Consider the following 19,421-nt stretch of genomic DNA (forward strand, 5'->3'; position numbering starts at 1 on the left):
GGAGAGGCTTGTGCGAGGGGTGAGATGGAGAGGCTGGAGCAGGGAAAACAAGTGATAAATTTCAGAAGTAAACAGCTGCGAAGAAAAAGGAACCACCGGTGAGTTGTTACTGCTCTGTAGGATGTTCTTGAACTCCCGTTAAAACTTTTCTTGCCTTAGTTGTTGGTTTTTGTCGAGCTTTGTCCACAGAAACTTTTTAAATCATTTTAGCCGTTTCGGCAGTCGTTTAATTTTCATCTATGTTATCAACACTTGATGTCAGTGTAGAAACTCTGACATACAGCAGATAGACACGGGCGTTTGTGTCTGCGTGTGAGTCCCCTCCTACCTGTGTGCTCTGTTGGGTGCTTGAGCATTGAGCACAGCAGTGGTGGTCCTGTGTGCCGGGCATGCTCACACGCCCACGCCTTCGCACACTTCTAGACACACTCAAACATACACTCCCTTCCCCACAGGCGCTCGGTACCTATGCTGTGTCATAAATCAGAGCTGTCAAATAGATTTTACAGCTCCTAGTGAAAAGAGGAGAGGCAGCCACCCAACAACCTTGAAAAGATGGAAGAAAGCAAAAGTAGAGAAGTTTTATTAATATGAAACCTGATACCTGGACCTAAGGAATCTATAAAAGACTGACAGCACAGTTTTTCACCCAGTGCACATACGAAGCAAACTGAAAGTATCTAGGTGGTGTGAGCATGATGTGTTACCACGGTGACCACTCCATCTATAAAAGCACTGTGTGCAATGAGTCCATATGATGGTATTTACGGTTATTGTGTCTTTGGCGGACTTTGGCTTCCAGAGTTGCTGCCAAAAAAGTTGTTTAGAGCTGGCAACCAGCCCGCTGGGGACGGGTGGGTGGGGGGGATTTACTGCTGCGCTTGGGTAACGTACCCACCATACCACGTACTCTAAGAGCGACAGGGCTGCGTCGATGCAGCTTCCTACACTTTTGCTTTCACTGTGGTGCTGCTTAGAAGAGACGGGCACGCTGCAGAGTTTCACTGTGACTCGTAGCACGAAGAGAAAGCAAATTATGGTAAATCTTTAAATATAACATGGAGGATATTGACGATGATAATCAGCGATCATAAGCAGATACAGGTTTAGAGGGCAGACAACCACAGAGTACCGTAGTCCCAGACTGATTGGGAGTGGTTGCTGAAGGATGCTGGCGATCGCAAAAAGGGGTACGGTGCTGCCCCAAAAAACTTGTCTGCAGTTTGCTTTGGAGACGCCGACTTGTCTGCAGACATCAACAACCAAAGCAGTCACAAGGAGGTTTGTGGTCCAGCACTGACAGCCAGCAACCTCCAACAGTCACTCAGCAACCAGTCAGGGTGGTTGTCAGTGGGTCACTGAGCGGTCTGTAGGGCTGTGTGAGTGAAGCCTTAGCTGAACAGCTAAAGGTAAACAGGCCCATCTCAACATTATGTTGTTTTATTATTATACTGTTAGGTGGGTGTGTAAAGATTCACTCGGACTTATTAAAAATCCAAATTTCATGTGGGAACTAAGATCAGTAATTTAAGTTTTTTGAAAGAAAAACACCCCACATACAGTGATAGTAGTTAGTGACCATGCTTGTGACCCGTGCTGTGAAATGTGAGGATGTAACTGAGGAAATAATTACAGAATCAACTGCTGTTGAATTTTGATGGTTTACTGTAGCTTTAGGAAAAGACTGGGCGCTGTAAAATACTTAAAAGCAGTCTTGTTAATGGAATAATAACCACCAAAAATCACGAGTAATTCATCGGGGAGCTGTTAATCCATCCAGTAATGATCAGTGTAATAATAGCAATAACAAAACATGCCGGGGCAAAGATTTGTTGCGCTAATGATCTGCCGTAGGTTAATTTTTCCATGCTGTTTATTATGAGACCAAAGCAGTTTTATGATCCTGTAACCTCAGAGTTGTGTACTCGTGTTGTGTCAGTTGTTCCAGACAGCATTACTCATTCTTTAAGTGGGTATTTGATTCTTGTCTAAAAACTGGGAGGGAAACATTAAGCCCATTTTTTACTATCCTCATCCAGGTGCATAAATTCCCCGATCGCTGGAGGCTCAGAGGACGTCAGTGTCCGAATGCCTGCCTCTTAATATGCAGAGCAGAGGAAAACATGTACATCCAGCAGCAGGGCTCGGGAGGCAAATCACTTCTGGCAGCCTAATTCACTGGTCATTAGAACAGCCAAATTGAATAATGGGCTCTGAAGTAAAGTGTGCATGTATGTGTGTTCATGTCCAAGTCTGTCTGATAAGGCAGGCAGGGCCATGTTGGGTGACCGTACTCTTGTGCCCCCTTTACCTTGGCCCATCAGTTTCAATCAGGCGGGATGACAGGCACTCCTCTTTCTCCCGCGACCCCTCTCCATTAGGCCACCGGCGCCCACACGTGTACTCCATTACGCTGCATTACCTGGTCAGTGCCTGGAGACATCACCTCAGGAAGCGGGAGAGGCTCCGGGCTGTACGGAAAAGAGAACCGATCCTATTTCTATTAAGATTCCTCCTCATTCACTCTTCCTTGAGGTAATCACTAGCCTGCCAAAGTCTTATTCGGGAAAGTAATAGGATTGTGGGATGGCGACAGTAGCACTCACTTATCTAACTGCATACTTGGACAGTTAACAACGATCCCTGCTTTCCTCCTCCTGTCCCTCTCTAAATTTATTTTGTAAGTCTCCTTTCTGCATCTATTCGTGGAAATGTTTTCAACCTCATGAACCTGTTTACTATAATATATGAGTTTAGATCTTGTAGGTAGTTAACATGCGACATTATCAAATTCAAGCTATAAAAAAGGAGTCAAAATGGAAAAACTTTGTTTTGGAATCTCCTCCTCATTTGAGCCGCTCCTTTTAGGGGTCGCCACAGTGCTGCCATCATGACCAATCACATGACCTCCCTCACTACATCTATGAATCTTCCTACTCTGGTAGCTCCATGTTCAACAGCTCTGCTGGTGGATGCACCATCTCAGCCTCATCTCAGCCTCTTTTCTCGAACTTTGTCTCCAACCTGAGCTGTCCGTGTGTCAATGCCACCATCTCCAACTCGTACGCTCTACCTGCTCTCGCTACAATCTTGTAAACTTTCTCATGTTTTAGAATATAGAAATATGACCACAAATCAGGAAAGATGTGGGAAACAGAGGAGTGCATTTTAATGCCACGAGCTATCTTCACTGTTTATCTAATTCTGTGACCTGTTTTCACGTTTAACTTGACGGTCTCAGATTTGCTGCGAGCACCTTTTACCACATGAGGGTGAGTTGGGTCGGCCTGATGTGGCTTGAAATGTGATTTCAGAATAACTGGAGAATCAGACACAAATGGAATGGATAGGGACGGTGGCGCTGCCTGGTGGGCCTATCAGTCAGTGTTAAGGCTGCTGAGAGGGCTGTCTCGTAGGCAGGCTCGCCTGCACCGGCCATTTCCCATGGCCATTTGTCTCTGTCCACTTTCTTTCCCTATCCTTGCCCCCCCTTTTTTTCTTTTCATCTCTTCCTCCCCCTCGTCTTCGATTGCTCATTTTGGACTCTCAGCCTTGTTCGATCTGCTATTTTTTCTGGTTCTCTGCATTTTCCACACCACCACCACAACACTCTTGTTTTCCTTTGTTCCAAGTATTCCCCCCGGCAAACAAGTTGCTTTAGCAATCAAAACTAGTAACTGGAGTAGACCTGATGATGTTTCATATTTACGTCTATCACTGTAGTCCACTGAACACCTGATTGTAAGTAAACCCTTTTTTTTTTACACATATTACTTTTGCAGCCCTCTAGAAATGTTTTCATCTGTTTGAGTTAAAAAGAAAAGATTAAACAAATCTGTTGGTTATTTACAGATTTTGCAGTTACTACACTTTCATCCATCAATTCAACCAAACATATTATTTTTGTATCAACTTATAAAGCTGCTGATTATTGCTAAAACACTTCTCAGTCATTTCAGTAATTACTGTTCCAGCCTCGTTTCATTTTGGAGGATTACTGTTGCTCTTAATGATCAGCGGGGAAATTGATATCCTTCTAGCAGATGACTAGCAATGAAGCTAAATAATATGTTCGCTTACATTTACTTTTCCTGTTCCTTTGATTACTTCGTATCAAAACAACAGCACATATCAGATATGTTCTTAATTAAGATTTACCAAGATAGCTTTGAATTCCCACCATTCTGTTGTACCAGACTGCAGCACAGCTCTCTAATCTTTCTGGCATTCGTTTTATTATGTGTCAAACTCAACACGGTGTGCCACCGCACAGCTGTAAACAGACTATATAAAGTCATTACAAGCAGATGTTTATTTCTGGTTTCCTTGGAGTTGGGAGCTGTTGGTGCCTATCTCATTCTCCACTTTATCTCGTGCCAGTTCTGTGCCGTTACATCTGTGGTTTGAACAGCTGTTTATGTCCTTATTTGTCATGTTAAACACAGTCGGAGAAAAAGAAGATCTGTGACTAAATGAAAAGCCTAAACTATAAGAGAAGCTTTAGATTTTAAGATATACAAGCCAACAATTAGTACATTTCGTAAACTTATTAAACTTAGGAACTCAAAAATCCCCATCAACAATCATATGATCGCTGGTGTTTTGTTTGTTTTCTCTGGCTTTACCTTCCCGCCTTGAGGCAACTGTTGTTGTGTTTTGGTGCAATATAAACAGGGGTGCACATAAGTGGTCCGCAGGTGCGCATTCGCTGAAAATAAAAATAAATAGAAGCGCACCAGATAAGAAGTTACAACGCGCATTTGCGTACATACGATTTTCTGGAGGAGGACAGACATTTGTTTAGAACTCTTAAAGATGTCGAAGAAGCAAACTCCTTTAAGCAGTTACTTTGGTGTCAGAAGGAGTCCGAACCACAAAAGAAGCGCGTATTCTCAGAAAAGTGGTTGCAGGAGGTGAGCTGGCTTCAAAACGAGGAACGCACAGAGATGTGGTGCAGAATATGCTGTGAAAATCCCACTCTAGTGGACAAAAACACTGCCTTTTATATGTACGCAAACGCGCGTTGCAACTTCTTATCTGGCGCACGTCTTTTATTTTGACAGCGAATGCGCACATGCGGACCACTTATGTGCACCTCTGAATATAAATAAGATTAGAAGAGGGAAAACATGGAGTCCTCCAGACTAAAGAACAGAGGGACCATCTGGCTACTTATCAACGCCCACTTAAAAACCCCTGAATTTTTGATAGTATGAGGGTGAATTAGTGCCTATGGGTCTGGCAGCTGGCACATCTGGAAAAGCACCATCGATGTTGAAATCTATATACAGGTTTTAGAGCAACATATGCTCCCATCCAGATAACATCTCCTTCACAGAAGTCCTTGTATTTTTCACCAAGACAATGTTAAACCGCATACTACACCTTTTACAACAGCATGTCTTGTTGAGTGTGAGTCCTAAATTGGCCTACCTGCAGTCCAGACCAACTTTCACCAACCAAAAACATTTGGCACATGAAATGAACGATAGAACACAGAAGCAGCTAGAGTCCTCCAGCAGCTGCTCTCGTAGGTTCCCAGATGTTTACAGACTGTCGTCGAAAGAAACGTGGGTGGTACACAGCAGTAAACATGGTGCCGTTCCACTTTTTTTGAGACATCAAGCTCAAAATGACTTTATTATTAGAGTTTGAACAAATATTAGCTGTAGCCTACATTATAATTTGTAACTTGTCTATTCATTGCATGAGGATGACTAAACCTTGGCTGAAATTTTAAACAAGCAGGGAAAATCTGCAAACTTTGTGCAGTAATTTAGTCTTAGTGAATTATGCTTTCTTCTCATCTGACTGCGGCTGTACGTGAGCGTCGATTTGCTGATCAAAAGATGTTTTTGTGGTTCTGCGTAACTGATGTCAGCGCTCTGCAGTGAGTTGGCACCCAGAGGCTGAACAGTGAGTCCTTCTGGCCTTGATGGACACAGGAAACAAGCGCGGCCATTTAACCGCAGCCTTCCCTCTGGCCCAGCAGCCCTGCTCGCTGGTGCTGAGGGGAATCATAGCCGCTCACTCTGATGATTTATGACCACACCTGCAGCCAGCCTCAGAGCTTTGCATGCGTGTTTGTGTGTGTACAGTAAAGAAAAACAGAGAAAAAATGACTGTGTGTGTATGAAAGGCAAAAATCAAAAGGTATGTGTAGGTTTAAAGGAACAAAAGACTGAAACTGCATGGGCGACTTTGTTGAGTCAAGCAGAATGCTAAAATTTGAGGCGCTTTGTTTCTGGATTACAGCTTCTTATGCACGTGCTGTAGTGGAGAATAGATTACAGTGTGCTGCAAACAGAAGTCTGTGTGCTGTTCGGGTGCAGGAATACCATTATCTCTCGCCTAGCCTTTTTGACTTGGCCTTTCTTTCAATCCTCTCACTCCTCCATGAACCTTCACTCTGACTGTATTCTGAAATGCAGTTCCTCATAAAATCCATCAAATAAAAAATTCATATTGAAACTCTCTCCCTCTGTTTTCTCCACCTTTCTCCACTCCCACTATCAGCACTTCATAATGATAAATGACAGACTGTCAGATATTAAAGTCTGAAACACAATAAAAGGTTGATTCTCTCCCTTTTCCACCTCGCATCTCTCCAATTTTAGTTTCATCAGTTTTTTGTCTCTAAAACATTTTTTGTAACATTTTGGAGAAAGAAAAGTCTATTATATTTGCACAGCAGGCATTCAGCTTAGTTTTTGTATTCACAGTGAGGCATTACCAGGGTAAAGATAATAACCTTATAAAAACAGCAGGCTTCATGTTTAACATCCATTCTCTGATTTATAAAACATTAGCAGGAACTGTTTTCATCACAAAGTGAACGCTGGTGTGATTTAGCAAAGGTGCTGAATTTTCATTGGCTCCACTTTCTCAAATGTGAACATTCGCTGCTTTTCTTTAATGTGAAATTCGATTTTAAAAACAAGGAAATGTTATATTTTGTTTACATTGGAAACAGCTTCAGTTGCAGCCGTACTGCCAATTCAGTTCATGTCAAAGAATAGAGACCGTCTCCTGATGGGATCGCACCAGCAGCAACGCCCTTCAATGAGGTGATTTCTTACTCCTGAGTAAACAGTCATTACTGTGGGGTTGGTTAGTTCTGACTGTATTTTAGGAGGATTATGGTCAGATTTGCATGAAAATTTGGCTCAATTTTGAGTATATGTGGTTTCAGGGTTTTTTTGTAAAGATTATTGAACATTTAATTCAGGTAAGGTAGACCCTACAATAATACATACAGAGAAAAACCCAACAATCATATGACCCCCTGCGAGCAAGCGCTTCGGCGACAGTGGGAAGGAAAAACTCCCTTTTAGCAGGAAGAAACCTCCAGCAGAACCAGGCTCAGGGAGGGGCGGGGCCATCTGCTGCGACCGGTTGCGGCGAGAGAAGGAAGACTGGATAAAGACATGCTGTGGACAACAAGTATGATTCAATGCAGAGAGGTCTATTAACACAGTGAGCCATCCATTCTCCTCCACTTATCCTTATCAGGGTCCCGGGGGGCGGAGCCTAAACTTGCTACCATAGGACAAAAGTGGGGTACACCCACTCATCCACCAATCTGACACAGGGCTAACATAGAGCGACAGACAACCAGTCACACTCATGGGAAAATAAGAATCACCAGTTAAGCTAACTCCACTGACTGCATGTCTCTGGACTGTCCCAACAGAAAGGCCCTGGCTCAGATGATGTAGTCAAACTCTTGCTGTGACCTTCTTGTTATGAAGCAACAGTGCTAACCACCACACCTACATGCCTAAATGATTATATATCAAATTGAATTTGACACTCACTTGACAGACAGACACCTACAAAAATACTCACTGCCTTGGTGGTGGTTCAGACTACCCTGGAAACCTCCAATACTTCGTTTTTGCCACGGTGACACACCCAAACACTCACAAGTCACATAATTCATCTGGAATATATACCAGCTAAACTATAGTAACGCAGCTAGTAAAAAGTCATCCTGCTCTGTAGTTGCTTTAGTAAGGTAACATACCAAAATCAAATTGGAGCGGTGCATCTTTGCATTAGCTACGCTGCGGGGGCTCCTTCTAGAGTGAGCGAGCAAGGGCAGTGCCCATTTTTCCTTCTTCTCTCACAGCTGAGCTTCAGTATTGGTTCATTACCCAGCCTGTCCTGGCACTCCAACAACAGTACCGCAGAGAGCCTGTCAGATGATGGCACTCACAAAGGTGTTTGCTGTCATGGTGTCAGTAAGATAAGCAATTTTGAATGTCTTTGCTTATTATACATACTTTTCACTCTAATAGTTTTAAGATAAAACAGTAAACTTAAAGGAATGTTAACATGTAACATGTACACCTGTGTATTGGTTAGTTCTTACTTATGCTGTGTAAGTTCATACAAATTAGCGTAATAATCGCAGGTAGAATTGCGCAGAATTAAATGCTAATACAGTTTATATTGTTTTTGTTTTGTTTTTTATATTTCTGATATATATCATTAGTCACTGCTTGTTTGTACTCTGCTCTGGATTTCTGCTGCCCACCAGGTTGTAGACTAAATGTTCTTTGAGACCAAACAATTCCAGCGACTGATCCCCTCCCACTGGGGTCCTCCCCCGAGAACTACTTAGCTGAAAAGGTTTTTCTTCTTCTGTGTGCCTGTGCTCTACCAGCAGAAATGTTAATGTAAAGTACAAACCAGCTGTTAGGTTGTTTCGTGATCGCAATGATGTTAGAAAGCAAACGTGGTTGAAAATAGCCATTTGGTGCTGGCTTAAGTTACATAAACGAAACATTAAAATTAGCTATTTTCTGCTTAAGTTGTTAAGAATTGAAGTGAATACTAACTTTGTCAATAGTTTCTCCAATAGACTCTTGAAGGTGAGTCTCCAAGCTAACCCATCGCTTTTGCAGGCATTACCAGCATGTATAAGTCTATGGACAAGCATAGCTCCCATTTCTGTTTAAAGACTCTCTGCAGTTTATGAATTAAACACTCTGAAAATGACCTAGCACGCATTTATAACTCTACAGCAAATGTCTTCATAAAATTGTTTTTTTTTTAATTTTTTTTTTTGAAGACTTTTCAGTGTAAAGTCAGAAAGGTCAGTCTTTTTCTTTGTTACATATATGTTTTGTGATTTCATCCCTCAGAGGATTTTCTCATAAGTCGTCTTCGGTAATTATTTCCAAGGTCTTGTGCTAAACATTCAGGTAACTTTGCTTTACAGATCGGAAAAGCTACATTCAATACAACCACAGTTCTCTGCCACGCTTTCAATTTGTTGAATAATTCTGTTTAAAGGCTTTTGTTTTTACAGAGTTGCATGAGTTTGGTCAGCCCACAACATTAAAAATAATGAGACTGACCTCGCCTTTTGATCTTTAGGACATGAATTTTAAAAATCATCACTTAACCAGGGCAGTCACCATTACAGGATTCATTTCTCCACTACTGCAATAATGTCACACACTGCAGCGCTGCCTTTAGGTTTAAAGGTTGGATTATAGAAAGGGAGACAAAAGATAATATTATGACAATAGTAGATTTATATCTATCTGGAGAGCGATAAATTTTTCAAGCAAAAGATTTAGACTTGGATATCAATTACTGTGCACTCAGGTGATAAAATAATCAGATATATTTCTCTGAAAAGATTGTACTTTTATTAAAAAGCACATTCCAGCATGCATTAGATGGCAAACCAATGAAAAATAAAGCTGAAAAATAGTAAGAAAATCATTAATGCCAAGAATTAATCTAGCATCAGTATGATTCTGAAGATTAAGGACTTTGTCTTGGTAGCCCTCAGCACTGTGGAGATAAGTTGGTTCATTGCTGTATTTTTGCAAGGATGCTTTTCTTGTGTCTGCAGGTGACAGGAGCTAAGTGGGGGGTTGTTTTCAGAGCTTGTCTTGCTCTTGTCAACACAGCAACATGTCAGGCTGCTGAAAGTTTGAAGGGGGAAGCTTTTGTCTTTTAATATGCTGTTAATGTAGTCTGGCTGACAGTAGTAGATTGTCTCACTGGGCCAAAGCACTGGGTGGTGTCGCTGACGCTTTCTGCCAACACTGCAAGCTGAAAAATTACGGGAGGCATGAAGTGCTGAATGAACTGCTTTTAAGTAATTTCATCCGTCAAAAAAAAAAAGCAAGATGCAATGTTGCTGTTTTTTTATAACAATTGGAGTTTTCAGGTTCTGCCTGCGTTCAAAGCTTTTCGAGCTACTTCTCGATACTGTCAGATAACATTCAAAGACAGACATGAAGAGAGCTCGTAGCCTTTTCTTAAAAGCAGTTTATTTTCAATTACAGTGCAGCTACATATCTGGAGTGAAAGGGAAGGACTCAAATAAAAGGAGATAAGGGCTTTGAAAATCCTAGCACCTTCCCCAGCTTCTGTACGATCACACAAAAGATCAAACCTTTCATTTGAGACGACAGTAGAAACCTGACTTTACACTGACCCATATCAGAGGCTATCATGTTGTCATGGGACCAATTAGAAACCATCATTTCATCCGTGGGGCAATTGCCATGCCATCACCGATACAAAGTGTAACTTGTGTCCTTTTTTGCTACACATTGAGGTTTTTTTGTAATATTTTCTTTGCATTTAAACAGCCAGCGTCTGCGATGGAAGGCGGACGCATCGTGCACGGGATTCTTTATCATTTAGAAAACACGAACTAGTCGTGGGATTGTATTCCTCTGAAACATGGACAGGTTTAGATAGAAACAAATGAGTGAGGATATGTGAAAGGCAGCGCAGTGATGTAGTTTAGAAACATTCTGAGTAGAATATAGTGACGATGAGCGCAGAGCTTACCAGTGCCCTTTAAACCTGTCAGCTCAGTTCATAAACCACATGCAAGGGTGGACAGTACAACATACAGCAAGGTAGGAAATGGCTCCTAAATCATATTGACGCAGCTTAAAGCTATTTAATGTTCACAGTTGCATAATTCTAAGCTAGTAAATGCAGTAGTTCAGGGTGATGGACCTGCCTGGATTGGATGGCACTGGCGTCAAAAATGAAAGCTGACTGACCACCAAATAAAGACGCCAAATACCGAGACTTGAATCTAAAGAGGCACTCGGAGTTCTTGTATGCGCCCTGCACCCTGCTCATCAGGCAGATCTGTGTCCCAAGCATTTTAAAAGCCCTCGCTCACCATTTGCAGTGAAAGGTCAGGTATGCAAGCAAAGACTAGAAAAGTCAGGCAGTATTTGACGAGTAGAGGATACTGAACATCACAGTTAATCCCATTCTGCCACTGAGACACAGCACTAAGGTAATGTGTACACAAAGTGCATGCCTACAGTTTTTCAGGGCTCCTGTTTATCAGAGGTTTGAGCATAATATGATTAAAGAGCGTCATGATGTTGTTGTTTCCTTGGAGAGAGTTGCCGACAGAATTCAGCACAATCACAGATTCAGTGTGTTGAATATGTGCCCTGTGTTCTTGTACTGGAGAGAATTTATCCGACGCTCAGAGCTGAACCACAGCTTACTGTCCGGTAACACATCTATAAATGCCTACTTGCCCCACACACTCGTTTGTTCTTGTTGTCATGTCTTTTTATGTTTGTCATCCTCTCTCAGAAGTATCGGGGGATCGGCTTCATCGCTTCGATATCAGTGATTCTTTTTCATTCACATGTGGGATTTAAGTCTTAATACATGTGTGCCCAATTTTCTTTGATAGGTTTTACATATAATAAGCATAGAGATCCAGTTTCAGACGGTGCATTTTTGTTAATTATTAAGTCGGTCTTCCATGCAAGCAAAATGATTTGGTTAGAAACCTCAAATCATGATGGAAAATCTGCCTACACAAGCCGTCATAGGCAGTTTGTTTTAAATGAGATGAACCCCACGGCCTGCCAAGGGCAGACCTTTCCATCTCCTTCTGTTTTGAAGGAGATAATGATTCTCTTTTACTTGGAATAGGATTGCATTTTCTATCTCTCTCATCCTGCGTTCCTCACTCACCTTTACCTTTCCATCGCCCTGTTCCGCTTCCCCCTCACCCCGCCTCCTCCCATCAGTCGGCCACTGCGGGTACTCCCTCCACAGTGGCGATGCTCTATCGCTCCGTCACAGTGCAAGCGAGGGATGAGAGACAAATCAAAACCACCTTATTTCCCCTTAGTCCCTCTCACCATGCCAGATTGAATTTGAGGCTTTTCATCTTTCTCATCTTTCTCTTTTCCCCGCCTCCCTTGGCGTCCACTCAGAATTACCTGGAACCGAACCGTCTCGCGACTTGATGACACACAATCGTTTATGCGCGTGAGGCCAGATAGTTGGCAGCCCTCGGCTCAGGTTCTTTTGGTTGGTTTTAAATTTTGTACTTCAGTCATGTGCGTTTTAAAAAACGGTCAATACTAAAATCCGTGACACCTTGCCTTTTCCAGTGTCTTGTAAATCCTCATGCATGCAAATGTCCAGATTAGTTTTGCAGGCTTTAATGTCCAAAAATGTCTGATGTTTAAAAGAGAAATGTTGAAATCCCATAAGAATGCCTATTTTTATATTCTCCCTGCCTTCTTGGCTCATTCTATATGGGGTTTAAATCCTCTTGGTACTAAATAAGATTTATATAAATCAATTTTTATTTTCTGATAAAACATGTTTTTGGCTGCATTCCAGTGGTAAAAATTACTTAGTTGTCTGTCATATGCAAAGTGCATAGTTACAGTTGCTACCAAGCCATTTATAATGTTAATTATAGAGTGTATCACAGTACAAAGCATCTGCATTTCTCAGGGCATGGACACTTATTACAGGTCTGTCAGCTGCACATCCATGAAACGTGTGAAATTCCTCCACATCCCAACGAGATCTGGTGATTGGAAAACCAGCAGCTTGAACCAAACGATACAACGCAGGATTGATCCATGCTTCCACATGGGTTGGGCCAAATTGCAATCCAAATATCGCAGTCAGAAATCAAGACTCATAAGACCAAAAATGTATTTCCTATTTTCTGTTGTACAATTTTGATGAGCCCATGTGAAGTGTAGCTTGAGTTTCCTGTTCTTAGATGACAGGAGTGTGCTCTTATATAGTTATAGCTCTTATAGTTACTGTTAGTGTTGTCCTCATGTATTTTCAGAGCTTTCTCTGTAATTGTTTCTGTTGGAAAATCTCAGCAGATCAGCAGTTTTTGAAATTCTCCACCAACCACCAAATTCAAAATCACCGAAGTCTCCTTTCTTCCCTAATCTGGTGCCCATATTGAACTTAAGAAGGTTGCCATGTTTAAATATCTACTTTGGACACGTTTAACAGGTAAACTTAATGATGTGGTGAGTCAGTACAACACGTGCATTTATACCTGTGGCTAACTTAGAAACACCTGGTATGCATGGTTTTGGATGAGACCTTGGGCACCATGTTATTTCTAATAAAGTTTATATCTTCAAAACTGGGAAATGATGTGTAGACAAGAAGAAAAACATATACATTTGATTTGATCTGATAGGCCAGTAACACATTCACTTTAGGCACATTAACAAATCTACAAATGTTATTTTTGACAACTGTAGTCGATTTTTACTGTATGAATTCTTTTTGTGAAGCTGTCATTACTGAGCAGACGTGAGCACAGACATATTTAGAAGATTTATGGCCAGGGTGGTCTGATCTGAAAATCAAAACTGACAGACGCATTAGCATCGCCTGCTAATTAGACTGCACAGCAGTGTGTGTTGGAGGAATACGACTGACGAAGTGAACTGAATGGAATTTGGTTTTGTACTTAGACAAAATGACTCTAATTCATTTACCCACATGTGGCCAATCCCCAAAATGAAAAGTCTGCAATCATAAAATCATAAAGCATGGTGCGGTGCAGAAGTAGAAACTTGTAACTAACTGGTCTCGCGTGTCGATGTGATTCTCACTTGCTACATGAGCATGTGGGGGGCCGTGACACCTGGCTTCTGCTACCTGAGAAAAATGACTCTCATCTCCCTCTCGGTTGGACTTACTCCCACCCATCCTCCCTTCACCCCACCTTTTCATTTTCAATTATGGGTTGGAATATGAATCTTTAATAGGGTGATAATTGTGCTAGCATATTTGCTGTCACCCACCATTAGGCCAGATTAATTAGCCCATTTAGTTTAGCTTAAGAAAGTGTCTAGCTGAGGAATGGGGGCACTGATGGGAGGCGGGCAGAGAGTAGAATCAGCACAATCTGTTCTATATCATAGTGCCATCTTTTTCCTGCTTTCTTTCCCTCTCTTTGTGCTTCTGTGCCTTTTCCCCCCTTTGCCATTTTAACTCTTTTTCTCATCTAACAAAGTCTGTTAGTCTGTTTCATCAGCTGCTCCCGTCTGCCCTGCTCTCAGCAATATTTTCTGTCGCTCTATGAGTTTTCAAGTGGTTGGTGGGGAAATTGATGGTGCAGTCGAGTGACACAGTTGAAACTTTCTGCAACTATTAATTCTGTAATTACCAGTATAGCCAGTGGTGTATTTTTCTTTCCAGCCAACCTAGTTTTCTAAAAGTGACATTTTTGGAGATGAAAAATATGTCAATTAGGCTGAAGTAGTTATGAAACTGATTTATCTGGTTGATAAAATTAAATTCAGTCAGTGGTTACTGATTTCCACCTGTCCAAGGTGGTGCCTGCTGCTGGAAAGCTGAAATAGGTTCTTCTTCTACTCATTTAATACACAGAAACACATTTTATACTTAAGTAAATGAGCTCCCACTTGAACAAACTGATGCAAATGGGTTTTTTTTTTATTACGGTCATGGTGATTTTGCTTTGGGGCAAGGCCAAAACCTCTTTTTGTATGCATGAAAAACCCTGCTAGCAGCAATCAGAACACAGAATACATTCACAGAAATACTGATGAAGATGGCATCACGAATTGTTTCACGAATGGAGACCAAAAAACATCTAAAAGAATAAATATTAGCTTTACATTTTTTTAAGTGGCTAGAAGCCACTGTGACGGGGAAGCAGCTGAGGTGGTCTTTTGGCATCTGGTCCCTCTGGAGGTCTTTCAGCCACGTTCGACTGCGTGGAGATTCCAGAGTGGACCTCAAGCCCACAGAAGAGGTTTATATATATCTCATTTTAGTCTGTTACCTATCACCTTCAGGATCCCTCAGGAGGAACTGGAAGGTCTTGCCAGGGAGATGGACTCGTGCTTAGCTTTCACTTCAGCCTTTACAACTTTTTTCTTTTTCATGTGATGTAAAAAGGTGGATTTTGAAATTAACATTAACTGTCCAACATCTCATTTTTTGTTTTGTTTTTTGGTCTTTTTTTATATTTCAAAGTTTTGAAACTAAATTATTTAACTGTATTTGATATTTGTGTGTGGAGGTGTATACGTGTGATTTACTTATTGTCTGTGCCTGTCGAGTGACTGGATGAAGTTAGCTAGTAGCTAAATATGGAGATTACTGTTCTCAAAAACATTGGTGTCGCGGAAGAGACTGAACTGAATTTATGATAACTATGACCAAAAGAAATGAACATGATTCTGAGGAGCTTGCAAGAAACTATGACAAGAAAACATGAAACATGACCTGAACAGATTCACGAAATACCTGAAACCTGACGTTACGTGAAGGGAGGACAACAGATGCACCGACCCTGAACAGAAGAAGACAGAGAACTTAAATACACAGTGGAAACACCTGGGGAGACACAGCTGACACAAATGAACATGACGCTACAGGGGAAGTGAAACTAAACACACTGAACATGGAAACACTAGACCCTTCAAAATAACACGGGAAACATGGAGAGACAAAGACACAACAACACGAGCTTGACAATGGAACATGGAACTTTTGGCATAGAACACAAGACCAACTCGCTAGGAGAGGTAAATGGAAACAGGTAAGGGAGACGATGGCACGGGCACAACGAGACTGATGGAGACCTAGAAGAAGCATAAACCAGACTAAGACTCAACTAAGACACACTAAATAATAATACTGAAACTTAACATTATCTCATAATTATTCAAAAACACAAAATAACTCAACACAGACCCAGCCCCTGACAGCTGGTCCTGTGGTGGGTTTAATCTCCTCACACTTTCTGCATGAAGAGAGGTGACGTAGTTCCAAATGCCTGCTTATTGTTGCTCCACACATTTGTTTCTCTGGATGGAATCAGACACTCGTGAATCACCGCAAACTGAAAACTAGTGAAAAGGCAACCATATAACCGTATAAGCCAACATTTCAGTTGCATGCAACCATTTGATTCTATGTTAGCGTGAAAGTAATGCTTAACAGGGCTTTAATCGCACTCTCCACCTTGGGATAAGTTGTGGGTGTATATGTGGCAGCAGAGTGACTTGGCCATGTCACTAGCTGTATATCTCTCAGCAGGCAGTAGGAAATGAGGTCTAATCGGAGGGATATTAAAGTCACAATAGACTGCTCCTGCTATTAAGGCCTGTCAGCCCTGGCCTCCTCTCTCACCTTGATGTCGCTCAGTCTCTGAATATTTATATGTCTACATGAGGGGCTACTTACAGAGTGAAGTGTGTGCACGGTTCTCTGTGTGCGTGTGTGCTAGAAATTTATCATGGCCGTAGCTGCCCGAGCTCTTTGAATATGTTTACGTGCATCATTCTGTCTGTGCTCATGTCCACCTTCCTGTCCTCCCCCAGGTGCAGCGGGTGCGAGGCTGCTCTCGGGTCAGAGCAAACCCGTGGCCATGGATGTGGATGAGGAAGAGAATATGAGTGAGTCGGCTCGGATTTTCTCATTTGTCCGTCTGTCTGTCCGTGTTCCTGTCTGTGCGGTACATTTAAATGTCTGCTTGTACTTTTGTTTCCCTTCTTTCTGTCCGCCTGCGTGTCTTCCCTTTTACGTCCCTCTGTCTTCCTCTGCTGTGTAATCAGTGTGGACACAGTTTGGTTGCTTACATAACGCAAGTGTTTTTTCTAGCGCCTAGTCCACATTTTTAAAGCGAATCGTCTGACATGCTAGGACAAACCAAAACTGATGAAAATTAAAACTGATTTTTTTTTTTTTCAAAGCGCCATTCGTACTCGTGTTGTGAATTATCCTCACCGAGGCACAAAGCAACACGTTCACACGCAAATAAATATCGCTAATGCCGCTGAAACTTTTTAGAGGACAGCTAATCATTAAATCTGAGGTGCTCCAGGCCACACTTCAGATTCTCTCTACCTCCATCTCTTGCTTTAGAAAATCTTTTCTGCTCCAGTTTGTTGAACTTTAATTAGACACTTTGGTTTGAACTCGGCAGCCGAGGCTCAGAAAGCACGGAGACACTTGACAGAGTTCGTTTCCACACACCTACAACCATTTTGAGCTCATATTCAAAGGTAGCTGCCATCCCTGTAGAGCCCTAACTTCCGATTCTAATGAACAGTGGTGTCATACTTGCTGTTTCTGCCCTGCAAAGAAGCATGTTATGTTGCTCCATTAAGTCAAATAAGCAGTTGCAAAACAGTCTTTGTTGTGTCCCACAGCCTCTGAAGCCCCTTTCTTACATTTTTACTGCCAGTCAAAAGATGGATTTGAAGATAAAACAGCCCGAGCTCACAGAGCCCCGTTTCTTTAATACAGAGGGAACACCAGAGGAAAGCATGAAAGAATTCCTAGCTTTTATGTGACAACCTTAGCAGCTCTCGAAATTCTTTAATCACATGAATCATCCCAAATCAAAACCTCAACAAACAAGTTACTCTTCGAGTGAAGCTGCAGTAACAGGCTGCAGTATTTGGTTCACGCTGAGGATTTCAGCTCTGAAAGAATCGGGCATATGGGATTCTTTTTTTTTTTTCTTTGTGTAACTAATGGATGCTGATTACACAAACGCTGGCATGGTAATGATCACAACTGCATGTGTGTGCCATATTTCAGTGCATGGCATCGTGGCTGTTGCTCTATCGCTTCTTGAGTATTAGTGTACATCCATCCTGAAAAGTTATGATACTATAAAGTGAATAGAACGAATACAGTGAATTGTATGTATTCAATAAATAATTTTAGAGTGGGGGGAAAGGGAGCTCTAGATTTTTCTATGTGCCACTTGTATGTGTGCAGCATGCCAGACTCCTCATTTTGGGTTTTTTATGTTTTTAGTAGCTTTTTGGTCCATTCATACCATGAAACATAGCTAGCAAGACTGGTTTTATTACTACTAAATGTTTGCATTTGTATCTTTTATGCAATTATTTTCATTGAAAACATCAGATTTTGCAAAGAAATTGCAAAGAAACTAAATAAGCCAAGCGCTGCACGCTGTACATTTTAAAATGTATTTAGTTTATATTATGTCCTGGTTGCTAAACCACTCGGCTAACGCAGCGGTATCTATGGTGGTTAAAGATCAGCAGCACAGGCCGTACCTCACAGATTATCTCCATTCTAATAGGTTATAGTTATTTTTGGCTACAGCTGTGCACAGTTGCCCACCTCCTTTAATTTGCCAAACATGAATATCACTTTGCAGAATGCATGAACAAACCAAACAATATTGCATGTTTTCAGCTCATAAAATGAGGGATGTGCATTTTGTGTTCATGATCTAAGGAATATTTATTTATTTATTTTTTGGCCTTGAGACGTGTCAGTCGCAGTATGCAGATGGTACCGGCATGTCATTTTGCAACCTAAACACTGTGTTCTCTGACAAGCTCCATGGGGGGGATCTCAGAGGCGCAGGGTCTTATGAATGGCACCTCATTAGAAGCAGTTTTTCAATTCAGATTGTCCTCATTTTAAATATGACAGTGATTCTTTAAAAAAAAAACTCATCTAAAAGGAATAAAGTGCATTTTAACCTCCCACCGTGTCACCAGTCAAGAATTTAGGATCCTGCAGTAGGTGGAGTCTTCTCCTTCTGCCTCTTTGATGTACTCTCCTGTTTGCCTGGTCCTCAGCTCCTCCCCCTGCACTACTCCCCCTGCACTCCCTCAACCCAACCTACTATCCCACTCATGCACACTGCGGCCTCTCTTTCTCCTGAGTACCGCAAGGAGTAACCTATCAAGCCTTTGCTGAAGGATGTTATAAATGAAAATTTTTGCCAATATTCCATCCACTTTGTTAACTGGATTCAGTGATATGTGTTCCCCAGAACGGTATATATCTCACTGCTGTGGTTTAAAACTGAACACTGGAAGCATTTGTGGGTTTTCTACGTGAATTCAGTCGATTAAAAATTAATAGGAAAAAGGTCTGTTGGCGTGTGAGTGTGTTTCTGTTGAGTATCGATACGTGTGCTTGTATGTGTGTCTTTATGTTTGAGACCTGCAACACTGTGAAACCAGAAAAATAGATCCTTTTTCTTAGTATAACAATCTTAAACTTTAATTGTGAAAAAAGTAACATTTTGATTTCCAATTTAAAGACTCCTTGATCAAAAAAATAAATAAAATGAAGCAATACTTTTATTCAGAAAT

General features: G+C 41.5%; 1 protein-coding gene across 4 annotated transcripts in view; it reads left to right on the forward strand.

Annotated features, from left to right (window-relative positions):
* Nucleotides 1-19,421, forward strand: part of adarb1b (adenosine deaminase RNA specific B1b) — a 123,644-nt gene that overhangs the window by 82,357 nt on the left and 21,866 nt on the right. For all 4 annotated transcript variants that reach the window (XM_005944130.3, XM_042212672.1, XM_042212671.1 and 1 more), the window contains one exon: nucleotides 16,653-16,727. In XM_005944130.3, coding sequence (XP_005944192.1) covers nucleotides 16,700-16,727 — 28 coding nt within the window. In that variant the 5' untranslated portion in view covers nucleotides 16,653-16,699. The remainder of the gene's footprint in view (nucleotides 1-16,652; nucleotides 16,728-19,421) is intronic.

The sequence above is a fragment of the Haplochromis burtoni genome, unplaced genomic scaffold (genome assembly GCF_018398535.1).
Source record: "Haplochromis burtoni strain Fernald_Lab_line unplaced genomic scaffold, NCSU_Asbu1 Contig_386, whole genome shotgun sequence".
Classification (NCBI taxonomy): Eukaryota; Metazoa; Chordata; class Actinopteri; order Cichliformes; family Cichlidae; genus Haplochromis; species Haplochromis burtoni.